The sequence below is a fragment of the Lytechinus pictus genome, chromosome 17 (genome assembly GCF_037042905.1).
Source record: "Lytechinus pictus isolate F3 Inbred chromosome 17, Lp3.0, whole genome shotgun sequence".
NCBI lineage: Eukaryota > Metazoa > Echinodermata > Echinoidea > Temnopleuroida > Toxopneustidae > Lytechinus > Lytechinus pictus.
In genome coordinates, this window is record NC_087261.1 from 21,544,776 (window position 1) to 21,566,790 (window position 22,015).

Below are 22,015 nucleotides of genomic sequence, written 5' to 3' on the forward strand. Positions count from 1 at the left end.
GATGGGAGCTCGTAGCGCAAGCTAAACATTTTTTTTCCATATTCAGTACTTTTGTAATCATGAAAAGATTGGGAATGGGAAAGTTCCTTTTTCAAAAATAAATATGCTGTTTTTCATGTTTTTCGAAATAAAATACTCTTTTTAAAATATACAAGTTAAGTTTTCAGGCTGGAATATTGCAAATTTTCAGCTTGCGCTTCGCACTCTCAATTATTCGATTGGAGAAATATGTATCCTAAAGAGGTCACTAAATGCTTTCTTTAACAGGTTCCTTTTCTGGTCAGTATGTTTAAGCTCGCGTTTTGCGCTCGTGTTAATTCTTTAGTTAGATGCACATCTTTTTAATGACAGCAGAAATCTGCTCGGATTTTTAAAAACTTATTTTCATTTTTTATTGAAATACCCTTAAGTTTTAGCTTGTGATTCACGCTCGCAACACCTCGCAATAATGCCATTTTAAGAATATTTGACCCCCAAAACGAGTTTTACAACTTCACCTTTAATTTTTGTTTTACCAAGCCGCTCGCTCATTATACTCTCTCCCGAAAAATAAAGCCTAAATATACATTTTGCCATAATAAGAAGTCACTTCAAAAAAGTTTTTCTCTACTTAATCACTATCAAACACACAATGACTTCAAGCAGATGATAATCTTAAGGTGAAAATAAGTGCCCATTTTGACGTATGAGTTTCATTTTTTGGCTTTACCCCCCGAACGAAAATTTGTTCAGCCGCCCTTGCCTTCCCATCCTCATAACAATTGAACGGCAACAGTGTCCCCCGCCCCCCCTTGCCTCTGCTTTCCCGGTTTTCATTTTTCGGATTAACGAACCTTATATTTTTTTTCGGATTAACGAACCTTATTTCGTTTTCGGATTAACGAACCTTCGGAAAAACGAACCTTATTTTGTTTTCGGATTAACGAACCTTCGGAAAAACGAACCTTATTTCGTTTTTGGATTAACGAACCGTTCGGAAAAACGAACCTTATTTTGTTTTCGGATTAACGAACCTTCGGAAAAACGAACCTTATTTCGTTTTCGGACTATCGAACCTTCGGAATAATGAACCGTCGGAATAACGCCACAAATGTTCGGATTAACGAACCCTTTTTCGTTTTCGGATTAACGAACATCGAGGTATAGGCAATTTACGTGTTTCGGAATTACGAACCTTCGGAATAAAGAACCTTCGGAATTACGAAGTGTAACCATTACCAACAATACAAACTATTTCTGAAGATATATCCTTTTAATACTAATTACAGACTATCATCACAGAAGATATCACTGTCTCTTGGCTCTTCATTTTTTAGTTATCACAATTTGAAAAGTGTTGAAAAGCATATGTGTCATTTAACATTAAGTTTAGGGTGTTTACAACCATTTTGGAATGCGTAAATCAGCCACTAAACATTCCAGTCGCAAAATTTCTAAAGTAACACTTGAAAATATGGGTAATGTCTATCAAAACACAGAAATTGGTCCCCCTCCTTGTTGGGACGGGAGGTGATCCGTGACCTTGAACTTGGCATCTTTTGAAAAAAATCAAACTTTGAGGGCGCCCTACAAGAAAACGACGCACACTCTTGGGTCAATATTTTGTAATTCTGTTGAGTTTTTGAAATTCCATAAATGTGCATAATATTTGGTTCTAAGCTAATTGAATTTTTGATTTATGAGCCTCCAAACATGCTTCTGAAAACATTGACATGGATGCTTAACACCATTTTCGGTGACCTCGTGTGCGAAATCCGGTCGACAGGTCCGCGCAATACTATACTCTGCATGTTTAGACCAAAAAGTTCTTCCAATTTACTTAAAATGAGGACTGTAACTCATCACATTTTTCTGCAGTTGTCAATCAAAAATAGGCAATTTTATTTAAAATAATTTCTTTGAGTGCGCATTGGTTGCTATGGGAGGCCGTATCTTAGCAACCGTTTGACCTTGGGGCAAAATATTTGAGTTTTTTCCGTCAGACACTTGGGGCAACATTTGATCCGAGTTTAAAGAAAATCGAAGAGGGTCGGGTGACAAATTGTCTGAAAATTGGTTGATTTGACGTGGATTGACCCATTTTCTTATTTTCTCTAGATTATCATTGTAAATATTTTTTCATCTCATTATTGTTGTATTAATGTACTTTATATTAAATTGATGAGCCCGGTCGGGGGGATTTTGCATTGTTAACCCCCTAATGGTGGCTGCACGATAGCGAGCCGTCTGTGTACGAGGAGAAATTAAAAAAATGTTAAAAAACTCCTCGAAACAGACGGCTGCCAGCTGTCTAATTCGACCCAACCCATTAGAACTCAATTTTTAAATTTGATATTGCTGATTGACAAAAATGAATGAATATGATTGACAATCTAACACTGATTCTAGGAAGGTTACCTACTGAACTTCCTTTTTCCAAATTGGAAAGATATATCACCACTATGGAGCTATATATTTACTGGCGGAAGAATTAGGGCCATTGTACTCTCTCAAGTGATGAATTTGATCCCGTCAGGTGTAGTCTTCATAAATGCTGATTTATTTTTTAAATGAGCCGGTCGAGGTACCCTTTTCTGGTCAGACATGGAATGTCAGACATTTATCCTATCCACTGGTAGTAAACATTAAATCCTCGAATTTCCTCCTTATTTTTAATGAATTCTTTTTAAGTGCCACTTTAACACAAGAGTCTATGGGAATTGAATTAGGCCTGTGATACCTAGAGCAACAGAGCCTTCATTCAGACTCTCAGTATACACAAGGCATTTGTGGACTGCATATATTTAGACCATGTAGACCCTGGCCCTTAAGTGTTAAGCTGGGCCCTTAAAAAATTCGGAAGGGTTTGCATATGTTGCACAGCAGACTATCAATCAGGCGGGCTGTGCTTGAATGCATGCATTCTTTTGGTTGGGGAATTTCATGGGAAATCCCCAAGGGGATTTCCCATCTCGCTCTGGACCCACTAAAATTGGGCTGAACTTGATTATTCCGCAATATTGTTAGGCTGTTGCCTGATAGCTATAACTATCTTGCCTGTGACTCAATAAAATTTGATATGATGGAGATCTATTTTTCCAATTTTTGTTAAGGATGACTGCGTGCATGATGGAAGAGTCAACCAGGTTTCAGGTAAAGCTGTTTATATCAGGAAAATTATGACACAGAACTGATCAAATTAGCTAGCTTCCATCTTACTAATAGCCAAGAGAGTCTGGTATGGCAAAAGGGCTTTAAAGATGTCAATTGTCATGATTTTTTTTTTTGAAGGGCCGGGGGCTGGGGGTTCAAATTTAATAAAATAGAAGTTAAAATATTTTTTAGTCATATTTAGATTTTTAAATTAATTATTGCGTGGATGGCTTGGATGCCTCTTTTTTTTCAGCATATTTTCCCCCATAGATTCCATCCAGAAATGCTAGATTTTATTAAAGATTCTATAGTTTTCTTCTATTTTAAAGTGTTATGAATTTTATCCCTGTTGATGTTGTATTCAGTCAGAAATTCAGAATTATACATTATAGTTCATCTTTTGTAAACTAAACTAAAATGATTTGCAGCGGCTATTCTGCCTCTAAATTTGAACTCATGTTGATATTATTCAAGAATTTTTACCTTCTCTTCAAATGCAGGCAAGTGAAAGAGAGATCATACTAGTGGATGATAATGATTATCCTAATGTTATCGGAGTAAGCGATATATTCGGCAATGTTCACGTTGGGGAAGGTCTCTACCTCAATAAGGATGTTTACGAGAGACTATACGGTTACCAGAAAAAGGCTCTTCTCTGGTTCTGGGACCTCCACCGGAAGAAAAAGGGCGGCATTCTCGGTGATGATATGGGGTAAGATGGGGTTTTATTTGCGGAAGGATGAACATGGAAGGATGATAGTAAGGAAGAGGGGGCTGATTAGCATTATCATCACCATAGATATGCATCACATGTGTATTCATGATCATAATCGCCAACATGTTTTTGCTACCAACATCGTCCTTATCTATACTCATCATAATCATCACCACCGTCATTATCATCACTAACCACCATCATTATCATCACTAACCACCATCATTATCATCACTAACCACCATCATTATCACAATCATCACAATGATAGGAGCGTTGTGGCCCAGTGGATTAGTCTTCTGACTTTGAAACAGAGGGTTGTGGGTTCGAATCCCAGCCATGGCATAATTTCCTTAAGCAAGAAATTTATCCACATTGTGCTGCACTCAACCCAGGTGAGGTGAATGGGTACCCGGCAGGACAAATTCCTGGAATGCACTGAGCGCTGAAAGGCAGCTCGAGCTAAAGCTGGGATAATAATGATAATAATAATAAACACTGTTCCTGGGAATAGATTATTTGTAGATAGATTGCGCTATGTAAATGCCCATTACCATCATCATAACGAACAACACCACCATCATCATCATTATCTTAATTATCATACCTCATTGAAAATTATTATGATTCTCATCTGCACCATTGTTGTCGCCGCCACCACTACATCATAATCACGGACGTTATTTTTTCAAAATGAAGATCATCACCCGGCCTCATCATTTTCATCGTCTGCATCAACAATTCATCATCATTGTCAACACCTCCACCAACATTGTCAACATTTTCATAACCCCAAGTCAACTATTATCATCATACTAGTAATTGTCAATAGAATCTGCACCATATTGCTTTGTCACCTCCAAGATCATAGCTGTCATCATTCTCATCGAAGTCATGGACATGATAACCAGTCGCCGCCAGCATCCTCCTCCTCAAAGAGGTTTATTTCCAATTGGTCTAATGCCAATTCGTCCAATTTCCAACTCGTCTACCATCAGTTCATCCACTCACCGCATGGTCTACTTTCATTTAGTCTAATGCCATTTCGTCTAATAGCCAGTTGGTCAAATAGCCATTTAGTTCATATACTATATGTGGTCTAAATGGACTATATAGTGTTAATTGTGCAAAATGAATGAAAATGAAATGGATATTAGACCAACTGGGTATGAGACGAAATGGTCATTGACGAACTGGTCAATTATTAGATAAAGTGATGATCGGACCAAATGGTACATGTAAATGGACCAAATGATTATTAGATGAAATGTGGATGGACGAAATGGCATTTGACTAAATAAAATAAAATGTGGTGAGTGATCGAGTTGGCAGTAGACGAATTGGCAATTTACCCTCATCATCATCATCATCATCATCATCGTTATCATCATCATGATTTCTATCAATCGTTTTCTGCCGTGGCAAACCTCTTCTCCTGTCCTGCACTTCTTGATTCAAAGTAACCTTATATATTTTTCACATCTAAAAAGCATTTGCTCTTTAGTGTATGTACTTAAACATTTTTTATATTAAATTAACATTATTTACTGCACCATCTTTATTGATCTATTGATCTCTTGATATGAACTTTGATAAGCTTCGATCAGTACACATCATCATCAGAAGGCGTCGTGGTCTAGTGGTTAATACGACTCGTCTTTCAATCAGAGGGACATGGGTCGAATCCCAGCCATGGCGTGTTTTTCTTCAGCAAGAAATTTACCCACATTGTTCTCCACTCAACCCAGGTTAGGTAAACGGGTACCCAGCAGGATTAATTCCTTGAAATGCACTGAGCGCTGGAAGGCTGCTTGAACTAAAGCTGGGGTAATGATAATAACAATGCACCTGGGAATAGGTTATTTATAGATAGCTGGTGCAATATAAATGCTTATTATTGTCATGAAATCTTTAAATGTTATTTCGTTATGAAAATAGTGTATTTTCAGTACAGAGATTCGGGGGGGGGGGGGGGGGTCGTACCATGTGATGCTTTTGTATGGTTCAGCAATGCACATTTCAACATTTTCATTGAATTTAAGGACAATGCCGAGGGTCGTGCCAAGGTCCTATACGTCTATCATATACCATCTCTTCCTGATTATCTGTATTGCAATTTGCAGCATAAATTACTTGTAAATTGCAATATAAATTATATTGTATTTTCTCCCCTCCCCCAGACTCGGCAAGACAATTCAAGTGATTGCATTCCTGAGGAGTTTGACAGAAACAATACCATCATTAAATCTGAGAGTGCTCCTTGTTTTACCCACTACTTTGATTGAAAACTGGATAAGAGAGTTCAAGAATTGGTAGGTATATAGGGTCAATACTTGTGGAGGATTGGGGGGAGGGGCGCCTGTCCCCCCCCCCCTTTGAGCGCCATAATCAATAGTTTTTAATGTATATATGCCGTTTTTACACAAGTGTGCCCCCCTTTAAAAGTCACACCATATATTTTTAATGGGAATATGTAGTCTATACAATTTAGGACCTTTTTTTATTTGGCTTGTAGGAAGAAATTCCTTTGAATGCTTGAGCATCCGATCGGGATGGCTGCGCTTACCAAAGATTATTGAAGCTAGCATTTGTAAAAATACTGTTCCTTTTGACTTCAGTGGAATTTGTGCAGTGCCCTTGTAAAGTTTGATTTCTTCGGAACCCAGTTTACATAATGACATTTATTTGATTTTATTATAATCAGGTAAGATTTTTCATTTATTTTTCTCCGATGCTGGGTTTGACAATTAATAAAGTCAGACTCAATACATGCGCTCAACTGCACTACTGACTCGGTACTAGTCCAAATACTACCGGTATTATAATTTAAAAAATGAAGCTAATAAGTAGCCTACCGATAAGCAACGTCATAGTCAAATTCATTCAATACCATTTTTTAACCACGTTTTTACCACGTTTTTAACTTGCTTGAACATTTGAAAATTTCTGAGATACAACGTTGCTCCAGCGGCTTAAAGGACAAGTCCACCCATCCGTTTAGTTGATTTGAATAAAAAGAGAAAAATCCAACAAACATAACACTGTAGGTACGCAAGTGGGTCGGTATGCAAACTAGGAGGTTGATGATGTCATCCACTCACTATTTCATTAGTATTTTATTATATGAAATATGAATTATTCTAATTTTCTCCTCATTGTCAATTGAAACAAAGATTAATTCTCCCTGAACACGTGGAATTAGCATTGTTTTAATACTACATATGGTTCATTGAAGTTGGTCCTTATTGTCAGATCTGTAAGAAAATGGAATATTGTATATTTAAACAATAAAAAAGACAAGAAATAGTGAGTGATGGACATCATCGACTGTCTCATTTGCATGCCACTTAGATGTGCATACAGCTGTTTTGTGAAAAATAAGCGAAACTTTAAAATGTCATAACTTTCTTATCTTACATCCGATTTTGATGATTTTTTTAGCGTTTTGCTATTTTGATTTTTCTATATTCATTCAAATCATCATTTTTCTGGGGTGGACTTGACCTTTAAAGAATTTGTAATCATTTAATAGGGCTCCAAAGATGTGCCTGTTCAAACTGCATGGAGATCAGTCAATGAGCAAGAGATGGCGTCTGTTAGATAAGGTTCATATGACGGGCGGCGTTTTACTTACCAGCTATGGCATTCTAAGATCATGTTGGTATGAACTCAGCCTCAACAAGGAAAGACGACCCTTTGTCTGGGTGAGTATCAAGTCCTTAGATTCTAATTTGAGCTCTTGGCCCCATCGTACAAAGAGTTGCGATTGATCCGATCAGCCACAAAGTTATGGATGACCAACAACGTCAACATCCAAAATGCAAATTTGTTCAAAATATTTTGTCTAGATATGATGTATTTTCTTACATTCATCGTTCTCTTGAAGATTCAGTCTGATTCTCTATAACTAACTTTAAAGGAGATCGTTTTGTACACAAATTTTCAGATTTTTCCTGTTATTTTACATATTTCACATTATCTCCTCCTGACCTTGACATATGTGGTGTGAATTATATTTTCTCATGACATATGTTATGCTCAGAAGAAGGCAAGATGCATTTTAAAAGATGATGGGGAAAATCTGAAAATTTGTGTACAAAGCAAATGGAGAGTTGACCTCAAAATCTGCCCTTCTCAAGCACGTTGGCTAATTTGAGGATCCCCATAGAAAATACCATTAAAATACCATTTTAAAATGTCCATAACTCGCTTATTTCAAAACCGAATTTGATGAAACTTGTTTTGAATTGTTCCTCTCATGTTATTCTTTCCAATAAGATTGCTTCTCTTTTGAGGTTTTGTTCTCCTTTTGATAGAGATCATGATCTCTATGTGTAAGAACCCACTATTAATACTATTATTTTTGTAATTAAAAAAAAAACTTTTCTAGGACTACATGATTTGCGATGAAGGACATCAGATCAAGAACCCAGAGGCTCTAACGACCAAGGCAGCTCGTGCCATCTCAGCCACCCATAGATTCATCTTGACCGGTACACCCATCCAAAATAATCTTATGGTATGGATATTGATATTACTCTAATTGGTAGATTGCATGTAATGGCCTTCGGAGGGATCGTTATTTTAGCCAATTCATTTTATGATATATATATATATATTCTTTTGATTTAATATCAGCTTGATATAGAGCTCTGGAAGCATTTGTCTGTGAAACTGGAGATGGCATTATATAGGCTAATGCCAATATGCCCTCGAATTAATCGTAGTAAAATAATCTAGCTCAATATCAATCGATTTTTGTAAAGTGAAATAAGATACATGTATTTAATACATCATTTACAAACCACAATGGATGGATAAAATTGGTTTGCAATTTTTTTTTTTTATTAGTGGTGTCTCATATGTCACAACAGGCAATTCTAGTATGACCAGTTCAGTTAATTTTATTCTGGCATTTAAAATAGAATCAATATACACAGATCATACATGAACATATGAATGCAGGTTAGATGATTAGAATGCCTTTGAAATCAAATGCCTATAAAAACGAGGCACCGAATATTACATAAAAGTGCACACTTCTAATGTTTTGCATACTCTATTAAAAAGCATAAAACGAACATTAATTTGAAGTAAAATAAACACAGTTATGATATTCTCCTGACTAAAATCGGAATTCCGATTTCTTAAATAATGTTTTAACTTGTTCCAGTTGCTGAGTCGTTGGCAGGACTTGTGTTCCTTGAGTCTTGTGTCGAAGTAAGCGGCCTGTTTCCCAGATGTAGACTTTACCGCAGTCGCATGGTATTTTGTAGATGGCTGGTTGCTTGTTGGGAGGGTTCATGTCCTTGTGGGAGTGCAGGATTGAGTGAAGGTTCTTGAAAAATTGGTGTCTTACTTTGAAGTGGCCTCAGTGAGGATGCGGCGAAGTTGGTGCGATGTCTTGCCTAGGTATGGGAGGACAACTGTGACAGGTTGGTTGTCGGTGGATTGGTTTCTGGTGGTTGTGTCTGTGTGCCGGTGCCATGGTGGTTGAGTGGAGACCTTTGTCCTGGGGTACTGGTTGATGGAGGTGAGTGAGTTCTTGCTGGAGCTGGTCCTTGTCACTGAGTTGGTGGGCGCGTCTGATGAGAGAGTTGGATACTGATTGCCGGATGGATGGGTGATGGAAGGAGCGGTGGTTGAGTTATCGGTCTGTGTGGGTTGGTTTTCGGAAGAGTTGGTGCGAAAGGAACCCTGATGTGGTCTTCTTGACGAGGACGTCCAGGAATGGGAATGAGTAGTGCAGTTGGGTGTCCATAGTGAATTTGATGTCATAGACAACCCGCCCGAAACGTCAAGTAACCTTTCTTCACTTCAACCTGCTACTACTCAAATCATCGCTACTCAAGCCATACTCGGCTCATCTCATCTGGTTTACATTCCTTTTCAGGACTTCACTCACTTTCAAGAAAAGAATACCTCTAATTTCCACTTTTTCATCCTTTCTCACCTTTCCATTCCACTTTTTGCCAGTATTTCCTTTACCTTTTTCATATTAAATGGTGAACCGTAAACCTTCGCCATGTTATAAACTCCACCATGCAAACCTACAAAAATCATCTATTGATTTGTGATGTTGTCATATCAGTAACTGACCCTTTTTATCCCTCATCTCCCACAGGAATTCTGGACTCTCTTCAGTTTTGTTGAACGATCAATTCTCGGCGAGCAAAAAACATTCAAGATGGAATACGAAACTCCTATTGCAAATGTAAGACCAAGAACATTAATGCTTCCTTTACATCCTGTATGCCAGTGCCAAGGTGGAGGAGAGGGAGGGGCTCATCCGGCCCTTCTCTCATCATTTTGAGAGCCACAATAATAAAAGAAAATATGTATATATATATATATATATATATATATATATATATATATATATATATATATATATATATATGGTGTTTTTACCCAAGTGTGCCACTCCCCAGTGCCTTGTTATTCTCCTCAGTGGAAACTTAGTGTCTTTCTCAGTGTATGTTGCAAAATTAACTCAAATATACTGGATGAACTTTCAATGATTAAGAATGATCTTCTAGCAAATTATAGTTTCTCCTAGAAAAAGTGGAACTTAAGGTATTCCAAATATGAAAAAGCTACACTCTAAAAAAAAAATGTTAACTCAATATTTGACAGGTTGGAGGAGTGACAACATTTTCTAAATGTTGCATTTACCACTTTAAATGGTTCTACCCAACACTTAAAATGTTGGATTCAGCTTTATACAAGGTTAGATGTAACATTTGGAAAAGGTTGTCACTCCTCCAACCTTTCAAATGTTGATTTAACATTCGAATTTTTAGAGTGTAAGTCTATTAAATTTCAAACATTTTTATCTTTTCAGTCAAGAAAAAAAGAAACAAACGAAGAGATGCAGGCCATGGGTAATGCACTCTCCGAAAGTCTGCGGAGACTTACAGACCCGTACTTCTTGCACCGACGAAAGGCAGATGTCTTGAAGAAGAAGGAAGTAATAGAAGGAAATGAGAAAGGGCAGGAGAACGAAGGATCACTGAAGAATGAGAGAAAACAGGAGGAAGATGCATTGCCAGGCTGTTCTTATTGGAGAATGGACTCACATCCCCCATTGTAAGTTGCAATATAGATCTAAAACATAAACAAATAAAGGGGGGGGGGGGTGAATCTTCTACAAGGATTTAAGTATGACTTAGAGTCGCACTTAAATGCCTAGTTGCTGCGGTATAAAAGGCCTGATCGCATTGGTCAGATCATGCCAAGAGGACGAGCACTACTGCATATTGATCATAAAGATCAGGCACAGCATAAGTGCAATTTAAGTCATACTTAAATCTTTGTGAAACTGCCCAGTAGCCTTAATAGCTTGACCTCAAGTCCTCTTCCTACATCCGGGGCCCGTTTTACAAAGAGTTGCGATTGATCCAACCAATCGCAACTATGGAAAGCCAGCAAAGTCAACATATAAAATGCATGTTTATTTTTTAAAATTCTAGATATGAATGTATATCCATAAATTCATTGATTTCTTGACAATTTGGTCTGATCTCCTTTGTTTACAAAGGACATTTTGCAAATCTCCTGTAGAAAAAAATATGGTACTGATGGATTTCCATAGAGTTACGATTGATTGGATCAATCGTTACTCTTTGTAAGACGGGGCCCAGGTCTGCATATTGCAACGTTCTGAGCAGTGCAGTTTCGTAATACAAGCCCACTTGAATGCATGATAAATAAAAGCATTTATTCACCAATCAATACATCCAAACCACACTAATTATGTTGGAGATTGAGCGCTGTGGTCCAGTGGATTAGTCTTCTGACTTTGAAACAGAGGGTTGTGGGTTTCAATCCCAGCCATGGCACAGTTTCCTTCAGCAAGAAATTCACCCACATTATGCTGCATTCAACCCAGGTGAGGTGAATGGGTACCTGGCAGCAATTTATTCCTTGAAATGCCGAGCGCTGAAAAGGCTGCTTGAGCTACAGCCGGGGTTATGAATACCAAGTCCTTTGGAAGCGCATAGAGATGTTATTCATGTGTTATGCGCTATACAAGAACTGACTATTGTTATTGTTATTATTATGCACCTTGTAGACAAACATGTACTTTTCTCTCTAAAACTTTTTAGTTTCTCTGTATGAACAAAATTCTAGGCTTATTCATTCTTTGTATTATTGATGATTATCTCAAAATGTTTATCTTACACAGTCAATGTGAGATCACATAAAGTGTTGTTCTGTTCACTCCCATTTTACAGTGTTAAACACTCGCAGCTCCCTCTAGACAAATCTAAGCGGGTGATGCAGCACCCCTGCGTCCCTGGGATTCATCCCCAGACCGCTACACTTTTCCAGACCTTTTAAGGAGACCGAGTAGCGTCCTTCCTACCCATTCCTACCCATTATTATGGATTTAAATGCTTAATATGTGAAATTCCAGGGGGACGCATCCCCCTCACCCAAAATAGTAGGGGGGACACAATATCAAATACCCCCCCCCCCCCTTTATACTGTTTTTGGTCTCTTATGATGGAAAGAAATACATCATTCAAAATCAAAATAAAACATGCATTTTGAATGAGATGACCTTACTTTTGGGGTAATATCCTTTTTTTTGGTCAAATTTGTTTTGGTCTCAATGACCTTACATTTGGGGTGATAACCTTATTTTATTTTTTTCTTGTCAAATTTTCCATTCCCTGGTCCCGCTACCTTTGGGGAGAGATTTCCGCCCTTGATTTCACAACTTCCTATTGGCTATTGTAACTACTTTTAACCAATAAAAAAATAGTTTTCAACCCATGATCATAGTCTGAAAAATTCTGCTGATAAAGGTATCACTTTCCGAAACATTTATTGATGTTTTTGTCTCTCTTTTGTTTTTCAGGAACGAAGCCAGGTCTTTGACTCACAAGAATGACTTGGTGATGTGGCTCTCCCCTTCTCCAAAACAGATCTTATACTACAACCAGTATATCAACCTTAAATTCTTCAAAAAGGTTTGTGTGCTTCGGAGAGTCTTAGTATCTCCAGTATAGAAAATAAATTCAGCAGCTGCTACGTGCTAACCAGGACCCCATTGCATGTATAAAAATACCATTACAAATACCATTAAATTGCCATCCAATGGTAACTACCATGATAACGATGCTCAACGGCCAATCAAAATCATTTAAGTGGCCATTGGATAGCAAAGATACAATATTGGTAACTTTTATGCAACAGGCGCCAGGGGAGAAAATTCGCTAAAGGATTTGTCGGATGTTTTATCCAACACAAAGTATGTTATATCAGACTATCACTGTAGTTACAATTTTGGCAGGGTTACTACTTCCCATCAGGGGCCTGTAGTACAAAACTTAGCAATGATCGTAGAACATTTTTCTACGATTGATTCCATAAACTACAATGTACAATCAATCGTAGAAATCAAGCATATGATCAATCGCTAACCTTTGTGTTATGGGACCATGACCATGACCAAGGAGAGTTGTCAGATCTGATAACTTGTTGGAAGACAAATGTTGATGAAACGCTCCCAAGGCAATACGTGTCCTACAGTGCGTATCAAAAAAAAAAACGGGACAGATTTGAAAAGTCTATAATTTTTTTGTTTCAAACTATGATCTCTATATTTTGGTGTCAATACGTGCTCTGGAGTCTTATCCTTCAAATGCTATTAAAATAATTTAGTTTCGTTCATGCTTGAGCGAACACGGAATGTTTTTGTCCGGGGTAAAAAAAAAAGAGGCTTGCGCCAAAATGGTATAAAATGATAAATATGATGGTTGGACTTCTTGCTAATCAGCAGACTTCCTCTTAACCTTTTCATTATCTTTGCCATAATTTTTGAATTATGCGGTCAAAATTCATTTCCAAATCTACTTATTTGCTTGAATATTTATGTTGTTCCTTTTTAAAATGTTCTCGTATTAGCTTTGAACATTCGTTCTTTATGCAAGAACATTTTTTTAAATCAAAGTATGGGAGAGCGTGGGTTTTTTTTCAAATCATTTCATTGTGTGCTACAAATGTTATGGTGCCTTTGAACAGTGGCATGCTGAGGGGATGGGGCTCGGGGTGATCCCCCCCCCCCCCAAATAAAAAATTATGACCAATGAACAAAAGTGGAAAGGAAAATAACAGAAAACATAGATAGTGAAATATGATATCATTTTCTCAATGTAATGTAAAAATCACAAAATTTGGTATATTTTGATAAAAAAGTGGAAACTTTTGCTTGCTCGCTTCACAACTTCTTAATACCTTTTACCCGATCTGCCATATCTTGCTCCTTCAAAATTGACTCAATACACCATTGCCATTGAGAGACATCCTTTCCTGTTTGTCCTGTCAAGCACATAATAAAAGTTGGTGAAGGATTCGGTTACACTTCGTAATTCCGAAGCTTCGTAATTCCGAAGGTTCTTTATTCTGAATGTTCGTAATTCCGAAACACGTAAATTGCCTATACCTCGATGTTCGTTAATCCGAAAACGAAAAAGGGTTCGTTAATCCGAACATTTGTGGCGTTATTCCGACGGTTCGTTATTCCGAAGGTTCGATAATCCGAAAACGAAATAAGGTTCGTTGTTCCGAAGGTTCGATAATCCGAAAACGAAATAAGGTTCGTTGTTCCGAAGGTTCGTTAATCCGAAAACGAAATAAGGTTCGTTTTTCCGAAGGTTCGTTAATCCGAAAACGAAATAAGGTTCGTTAACCCTCAATCTCCCGGGGTATTTTGATTCTTGTCATTCCCGGGGGGGGGGCCATTATGGCCCCCCCTTAAGATCTCGGCCGCTGATCGCTCGAGCGACGCAAAAATTTGCACGCTGGTTGTGTGCGATGTAATCTACAAGGCTGTATGGTAAAATTTTCCAAAATAATGAGATTATTTTATATGAATTAATTATGCTAATTTATGCATAAATCATACTTTTTGCTCTAATTCACTAAATAAAGCTCCTAGAATGCTAATTTTTGGTTAAAATATTCTTTGAAGCATTCTTAACAATCGCAATAAAAAAAACTTCAGTTTGGAAATCAATTTCTTATGTATTTTATTGTTTTATGAATTTCTTATGTATTTCCTTGTTTTTTTTAATTTTTGTTTTTTTATTGTATTTTCAATGGAAATCGTTCCAGACTTAATTCTGATCATAAGCAAGGCAAAATTAATTAAATTCAATCAGTAAAAGTAGAAATAATGATACATTTATGAATTTTGGCTAAATACACAATTTGCATTGGATTTGTACATGAAATCACGTTTGTGAGCAATTTTGGGTCTGACATGCACTTACACAATGTTGCGTAATGTCGTAACCGCGTATCCGGTCGTCACAAATTTGGTCTCAAAATTTGCGCGAGACTTGAAAGTAAAAAGTCAGTGAGCGGCGAGGTCAAAAAAATTTGCGCAGCGGATATATCGCGAAAATTGTCGAGGGGGGGGGCCATTATGGCCCCCCCCCCCGGGAGAATTAGGGTTAATCCGAAAACGAAATAAGGTTCGTTAATCCGAAAACAAAATAAGGTTCGTTAATCCGAAAACAAAATAAGGTTCGTTAATCCGAAAAATGAAAACCGGGAAAGCAGAGGCAGAGGCAAGGGGGGGGGGGGGCGGGGGACACTGTTGCCGTTCAATTGTTATGAGGATGTGAAGGCAAGGGCGGCCGAACGAATTTTCGTTTGGGGGGTAAAGCCAAAAAATGAAACTCATAGGTCAGTGGGCACTTTGGTGATATAATCACCTTAAGATTATCATCTGCTTGAAGTCATTGTGTGTTTGATAGTGATTAAGTAGAGAAAAACTTTTTTGAAGTGACTTCTTATTATGGCAAAATGTATATTTAGGCTTTATTTTTCGGGAGAGAGTATAATGAGCGAGCGGCTTGGTAAAAAAGAATTTAAAGGTGAAGTTGTAAAACTCGTTTAGGGGTCAATTATTCTTAAAATGCCATTATTACAAGGTGTTGCGAGCGTAAATCACAAGCTAAAACTTAAGGGTATTTCAATAAAAAATGAAAATAAGTTTTTAAAAATCCGAGCAGATTTCTGCTGTCATTAAAAAGATGTGCATCTAACTAAAGAATTAACACGAGCGCAAAACGCGAGCTTAAACATACTGACCAGAAAAGGAACCTGTTAAAGAAAGCATTTAGTGACCTCTTTAGGATACATATTTCTCCAATCGAATAATTGAGAGTGCGAAGCGCAAGCTGAAAATTTGCAATATTCCAGCCTGAAAATTTAACTTGTATACTTTAAAAAGAGTATTTTATTTCGAAAAACATGAAAAACAGCATATTTATTTTTGAAAAAGGAACTTTCCCATTTTGGAAAAATATGCATTTCCCTGTTTTTTATTTCATTTTTGGGGTGCAAGTGCCCCCTGCCTCCCTCCCAGCGGATCCAACTTTTGTCAAATAGGGGGGGGGGGGCAAATTTTTTTTTCACCCATATTTTCCTCGATCGGCAGCTTAAAGTTGATTTTTGTTTGTTTCTTTGAAAGGGTAGTCCTAACAGTCAATAATTAGCTTTATACTTATAAAATAAAGTAAATATGTAATAACATGATAAACCCTTTTTAAATAATGCGAGCGCGAGCTATATATTTTTTTTAATATGATGGGCAATATGTTTGTGATCTTCAAAACGAGATGCCTATGTAACTATAATAACTGCTAGCAAGAAGCCCGAACAGAAATTTAAAATATAAGCTCTGACCTGATCTAAAGGGGACATTTAAAGAACTTTTTGCAGTTAGCCATGAAGACGATGCATGTTTTTAAACCAGTGGCGGCGGAACGTATTTTCCTTTTGGGGGGGGGGGGCATAGCCAAAAAAGGGGCCAATAGAGGCATTTTGGTGCAAACGGATATTTTCGCCATAAGATTATCATCTGTGTAAAGAGGTTGTGTGTTTTGTAGTAATTAAGTTGAGCAAAATTTTTTAAGTGATCTCTGATTGATAAGTTATATATTTACGTTTCATTTCTGCAAGCGTAGCGAGCAAGCGGTTTGGGGAAAAAATCAAATCTATTTACTTACTGCTGCTTGACACCAAATAAAGAATACGTAGAACTGATGAATACAGTTATTAAAAAGATTTAATCATATCTCTTCAATCTTTCTGATGTTCTCTTTTGATGGTTTTACAATAATTTGTACATGAAAATATACACAGATATAACAAAATACAACTTAACTTAACGGTAATCGTTGACTCTAGCCCCCATCATCTCATCTGGCCTAACATGCCCCACTCGGCCCTGGTGGTCGGTCCAGTTCCTGGCCTCCGCAGCTAGCGATGTCTCTTCCACTCGGCCTCGGCCTCCGCAGACTGTGTTGCCCCTCAATGAGTAGCCCTCAGATCAAAGATGTGGCTTCAACGAATTAGTGGACGAGATCGAGCCCCCAATGATGACATGAATTGTGTCGAATCATGTCGGTGGAGAACCGGTGGCAGCTGGGGTCGTTATCTCGTCACCGACGTAGTCCCTCAGTTTTAACTTAGACTGCCTATACGAACATCTGTAGTCTATTCTAGCTTAGGTGGTTCTCCCTGAATTACTTAAATTAACCTCCTAATATACCCTACCGTTACTAGGAATAACTGTAAAGTTTCTATAACGTAATTCAAAGAATTTCAATAGCAGATGAGTGCATAAAGCAACTCATTCTTAATAACAAAAAGACTTCCTGTGCATCTGTACATCTACATTCTTCAATGCTAAAGCACAGTATTAACTATTTATGACACCTGTATGAAAATGCTTATAGTATACCTAATACGAAATATGGCATCAACCTGGTACACTTGTATTCTAAAGGGGGGGGGGGGGTATCAAACGTTTCCAACGCTTGCCTTTAAAATATTCAAAACGTATGTATATGCTTGTCTACAAGACAACCCTAACCTGGACAAGTATGTTGAACACATGTTTAAACTGAAACATTTTATAATTAAATTTCTTTCCTGACAAAGACAATGAAAAAGAAAAGGGCCAAAAACAAAGAAATACATAAGAATTTGCAACAAAAAAAATTAATACATAAGAAATTGATCTGATATCACAATTTTTTTCATGTACACCTGCTAAGAACAAAGGGTTTTAATAACAAAAATAAGAACATTTGGAGCTTTATTTAGGGAGTTAGAGGGAAAAGTATGATCTCGCCTATAATTACGCATAAATTAGCATAATCACGTAATAGCAATTTGCATGAAATAAATTGCTCTACAATTTTGTAGATGATGTCCCAGACAACCTGCGTGCCAATTTTTGGCGCGATCGCGCGGCAAACGCCCAAGATCTCAAAGTGGGGGGGGGGGGGGGGGGCCTCCCAGGCATAATGTTGCATAATTTTGGAATCACTTTCCCGGGCATGGCAAATTTTGGTTTAGAAAAGTGCCCTAGACTTCAACATGCAGTAAAAAATATCGCGTGGCCAAAATATTGAGCAAATCCTAGATAGGGTTAAAACGAATGTTGATGTAGGCAGTATGAACTTTACTCAGCTTTCGGGGGTGGGACTGGATTGTAGGGTACCGTTTAATATACCATTTTTTTTATGTTGCTTGCATGCTTTGTATATAATGTCATTCATGATATTGTTGTTGGTTTTTTTTTTGCAAAAGGTAATGAGACAAAATGACAAGAAATGTGTCTTTGCGGAGCTGGGGGTTCTCAAAGCTTTATGTGATCATCCTCGTCTGCTTTCTAAGAGAGCCTTTTGCATGCTCGGACTCATTCCACCTTCGAGGTAGGTCTCTGAAAACCTTGTTCTTGGGGAGATTAATTTATTCAGACTATCTCTCATATCTGCCAAAAAGATCTTCCATCTTCACAGATAAATCATTAATTATTACTTTAACCTTTTTGGAGACTGAGCCAGCATGTATTTAGGCTGGAGTATAATGGAAAACATGTGCTATAGCAAATGCATTCAATTTTCAGTCTCCAACGGGTTACCTAAATCATTTCTCGGACCCAAAATGGATATATACTGTATTTACTTCTTTTTGTAGCCCCCCCCCCCCCCCCATCCCTGAAAAAATACCCTGCAAATATTCAATATATGCCCCCATGTCCCCTAAAAACAAAAATATTATACTTCATTATAAGAAAATATATTCATCAGGGCAATTCCATATGCACACCTGACCCCCAGTTATGGGTTCTCAGCAAAACCTTCAAATGATCATGGCTTCAGCATTTCAAGAAGTGAAATGAAAATATTGAAAATGGAGGTCGGGCATAGTTTAGAGAAATAAGATATTTTTTTCATGAAAATGCCCTCTGGTCATCTTGAATTATTGTCACATTGAACAAGTAGACAATACATGTATGTGGTTAACGATATCACCTGGAAAGATCACACTGAGTGGCAAATGCTTTTAGTCAAAGCGAAGTAGGATTTCGCCAAGGTTTATTATTAAGGTATCAGAATGTTTCTTAGAGGTTCCAAGACGATCCTTAGTCATATTTCTCATTTTTTCCAAAAATATTAATCACAACTTAATTTTATAATTTTAACATATTGTGCTGTTGCTTTCAATCCTTTGTATCATGACCAAAAGGAAAACTGCTATTAGTAATCTTGTTTAAAATTTCTAAAATCTGTCTTGCCCATTTATGATTGATTGGCTATTTTTTTACACCAAACATGAATTCCATTGCCATCCCATAAATAAACCTGTAAGTCCAGAAACCCTCTTATCTTATTGGTATTTATAGTTTATTTATCTTTGTACCGTTCCCTTAAATTGGAAGTTCACCCTGGGAATTTTTTTTTTGTTTTGTTTAAATATTTGAAAAGGTAATCAAAAAAATATTGGTGAAGGTTCCAGGAAAATCTGTTAAAGATTCAGAAGTTATTAGAATTTTAACTTTTGGATTTGTGACGCCATAAACGAGCAGCTGCGACATATGTTATGTACAGCTGTAGTATAGAAAGCATGAGTTCATTTTTTATGGTTCCTTATGACTTATTTTAGTATTCTTTTCATGATGGGATGTGACATGATTTGTCTATTGATATACAAGAGGCACAGAAAATGTAATTTTCAATTTTCTGAGGAAATGACATTTCATTGATTTTTTACCATTTGCTATGTAGGAATGCTGCTCGCATATGAAGTCACAAATCATATAATTAATAAGCTAATAACTTTTTAATTCTTCGATGGATTTTTCTCAAACCTTCAGCAATTTTGTTTTTTGGCTATTTTTACCATAACCCTTTTTTTTCAGGGTGAACTTCCCCTTTAATTGATGTCATGTACCCTGTGTTTTTGTTTCTGTATATTTCATTGATTTATACTTTTGCTGTAAATGTGATCATGTATATGATTTAATCTTTGTATATCATGCTCAAATGTATATTGGTATTTTCTGATAATGCCAACTAAACACTTTTCTTTTCATACATGTATGTGAATTAAATATATCAAATTTCACTGAACATTTGCAAAATGTCTTTGTTTACAATCTATGTTTCATATTTGATACAAAGCGATGACTGGCAAGAGGCAGCGTCTGAAATGGAATTTGCAGCTAACGACATCACTGGGGTGAGCGGGGATGTTCTTATACAAGAGTCTGGGAAGCTGGAATTCCTCTTCAAGCTTCTTGAGAATCTAAGAGAAGAAGGGCATCGATGCCTTGTTTTTAGCAAATCACTCAAGATGTTGAATATAATTGAGAAGATACTACGAGGAAGGGTAATTATAGACAGCCTTTTTAATTTTTTATGGTGATATGATAGTTGCATGCTCCTTCGACGATTGCTCCAGACTTTCTTTGTCTAAAATGTAGGGCTCGGGTCAGGCATGCGATAGGGTTTCATGTTAGGTTTAGGGTAGGGTATAGTTTTACAGACACGGTCGTAATGAAGTCATAATCTAGTCGTCATTTGGTAATTGCGGTCGTAACGTCATATTTACGACGTTCCTACGACGTCATTTTGACGACTTTGAATGACAATGTTATTTTGCACTTTTGTATGACCAGATAATTACGTGATTACGACGCCATTTGCTGACCAATCTACGACAAGTAAATTTGCATTTTTATATGACCACATTATGACGTGATTATGACATTCATTTACCAATCAACGACGAAGAAATTGACATGATTATGACATCATTTATCAATCAACGACGAAGAAATTAACGTTTTCATATGACCACATTATGACATGATTATGACGTCATTTACCAATCAACGACGAGGAAATTTACAATTTTATTTTCAAAGCGCATACTGTTTTGCCATTTTTTCAACCTTGGAATGTTAGCAAGGCTATTTTCTACTTAAAAAAGGAAAAATAAATCTAAAATGCAATAGTACAGAAATTTTTTTAAGGTAAAGTATATCACGCAAAAGAAGCTTCAAAAGCAGTTGCAAAAATAATCATTTCTTAAATGGTTGCCAACCAAAACCAAGCAAGAAGAAGCTTTATATGTCAAAGAAGTTTGTATCTATTTTTATTTTTTTTTTCTTAATTGGTGTCATGCCCCGGTATCATGCAGACCCCTGATCGCTCACCCCCTATCAAATTTAATGACTCCACAGAATTAATTCGCTGCCGGGTGTCGGGCCTGCACATGCGCGCTGCACTGCATGCAACAGGCAATTCGCAAGTCGCCATTATTAGAAAAAGATATTCGCCCGTTTTGAATTTCGACTGCCCTGAAATTAGATGTTGCATATTTTTTAATCGAGAATCATTGAGTTTTTGTCTCTCGCGTCCTATTGCCACGGCCACCGCTCTTTGAACGACTGTATCAATACAATCTAGGTACGCTGGGCTTTGTTTAGATCCAGTCAATGATGGAGCAGATGATGCATGGTGTACATGGATCAGCCGATTGCAAGCGGCCTCTTGATCTGGTGGATATCTTAGTCATGTTGTTAGAGATTACGTAATAATATGATCGAAAAGTGGGATGGGCCGTGCAACTGCCAACTCACCAGTCAAAGCAATTAGAGACAGCATTCCAAAGTGACACAGCACGAAAATATCAATATGGGACTGGTCTAGTCAACACATAGATCCTGAAAAAAAAAAGCATGGTGCAGTCCTTGACGTTTATAATTTCGTGGAGCCCAATAAATCGCTCTTCTTATTTTTTGAGGAGCTCAAATCTATTCAATATAATACAGTATGATAAATTGTAGAT

At 37.2% G+C, this 22,015-nt stretch overlaps 1 protein-coding gene across 1 annotated transcript in view; it reads left to right on the plus strand.

The window, feature by feature from the left end:
• The first annotated feature begins 2,964 nt into the window (after window positions 1-2,964).
• Window positions 2,965-22,015, plus strand: part of LOC129280113 (uncharacterized) — a 45,336-nt gene continuing 26,285 nt past the window's right edge. Inside the window, exons 1-10 of the mRNA XM_064112033.1 lie at window positions 2,965-3,132; window positions 3,633-3,844; window positions 6,028-6,159; window positions 7,380-7,551; window positions 8,238-8,366; window positions 9,972-10,061; window positions 10,692-10,936; window positions 12,714-12,825; window positions 18,467-18,591; window positions 20,344-20,551. Coding sequence (XP_063968103.1) covers window positions 3,094-3,132; window positions 3,633-3,844; window positions 6,028-6,159; window positions 7,380-7,551; window positions 8,238-8,366; window positions 9,972-10,061; window positions 10,692-10,936; window positions 12,714-12,825; window positions 18,467-18,591; window positions 20,344-20,551 — 1,464 coding nt within the window. The 5' untranslated portion in view covers window positions 2,965-3,093. The remainder of the gene's footprint in view (window positions 3,133-3,632; window positions 3,845-6,027; window positions 6,160-7,379; window positions 7,552-8,237; window positions 8,367-9,971; window positions 10,062-10,691; window positions 10,937-12,713; window positions 12,826-18,466; window positions 18,592-20,343; window positions 20,552-22,015) is intronic.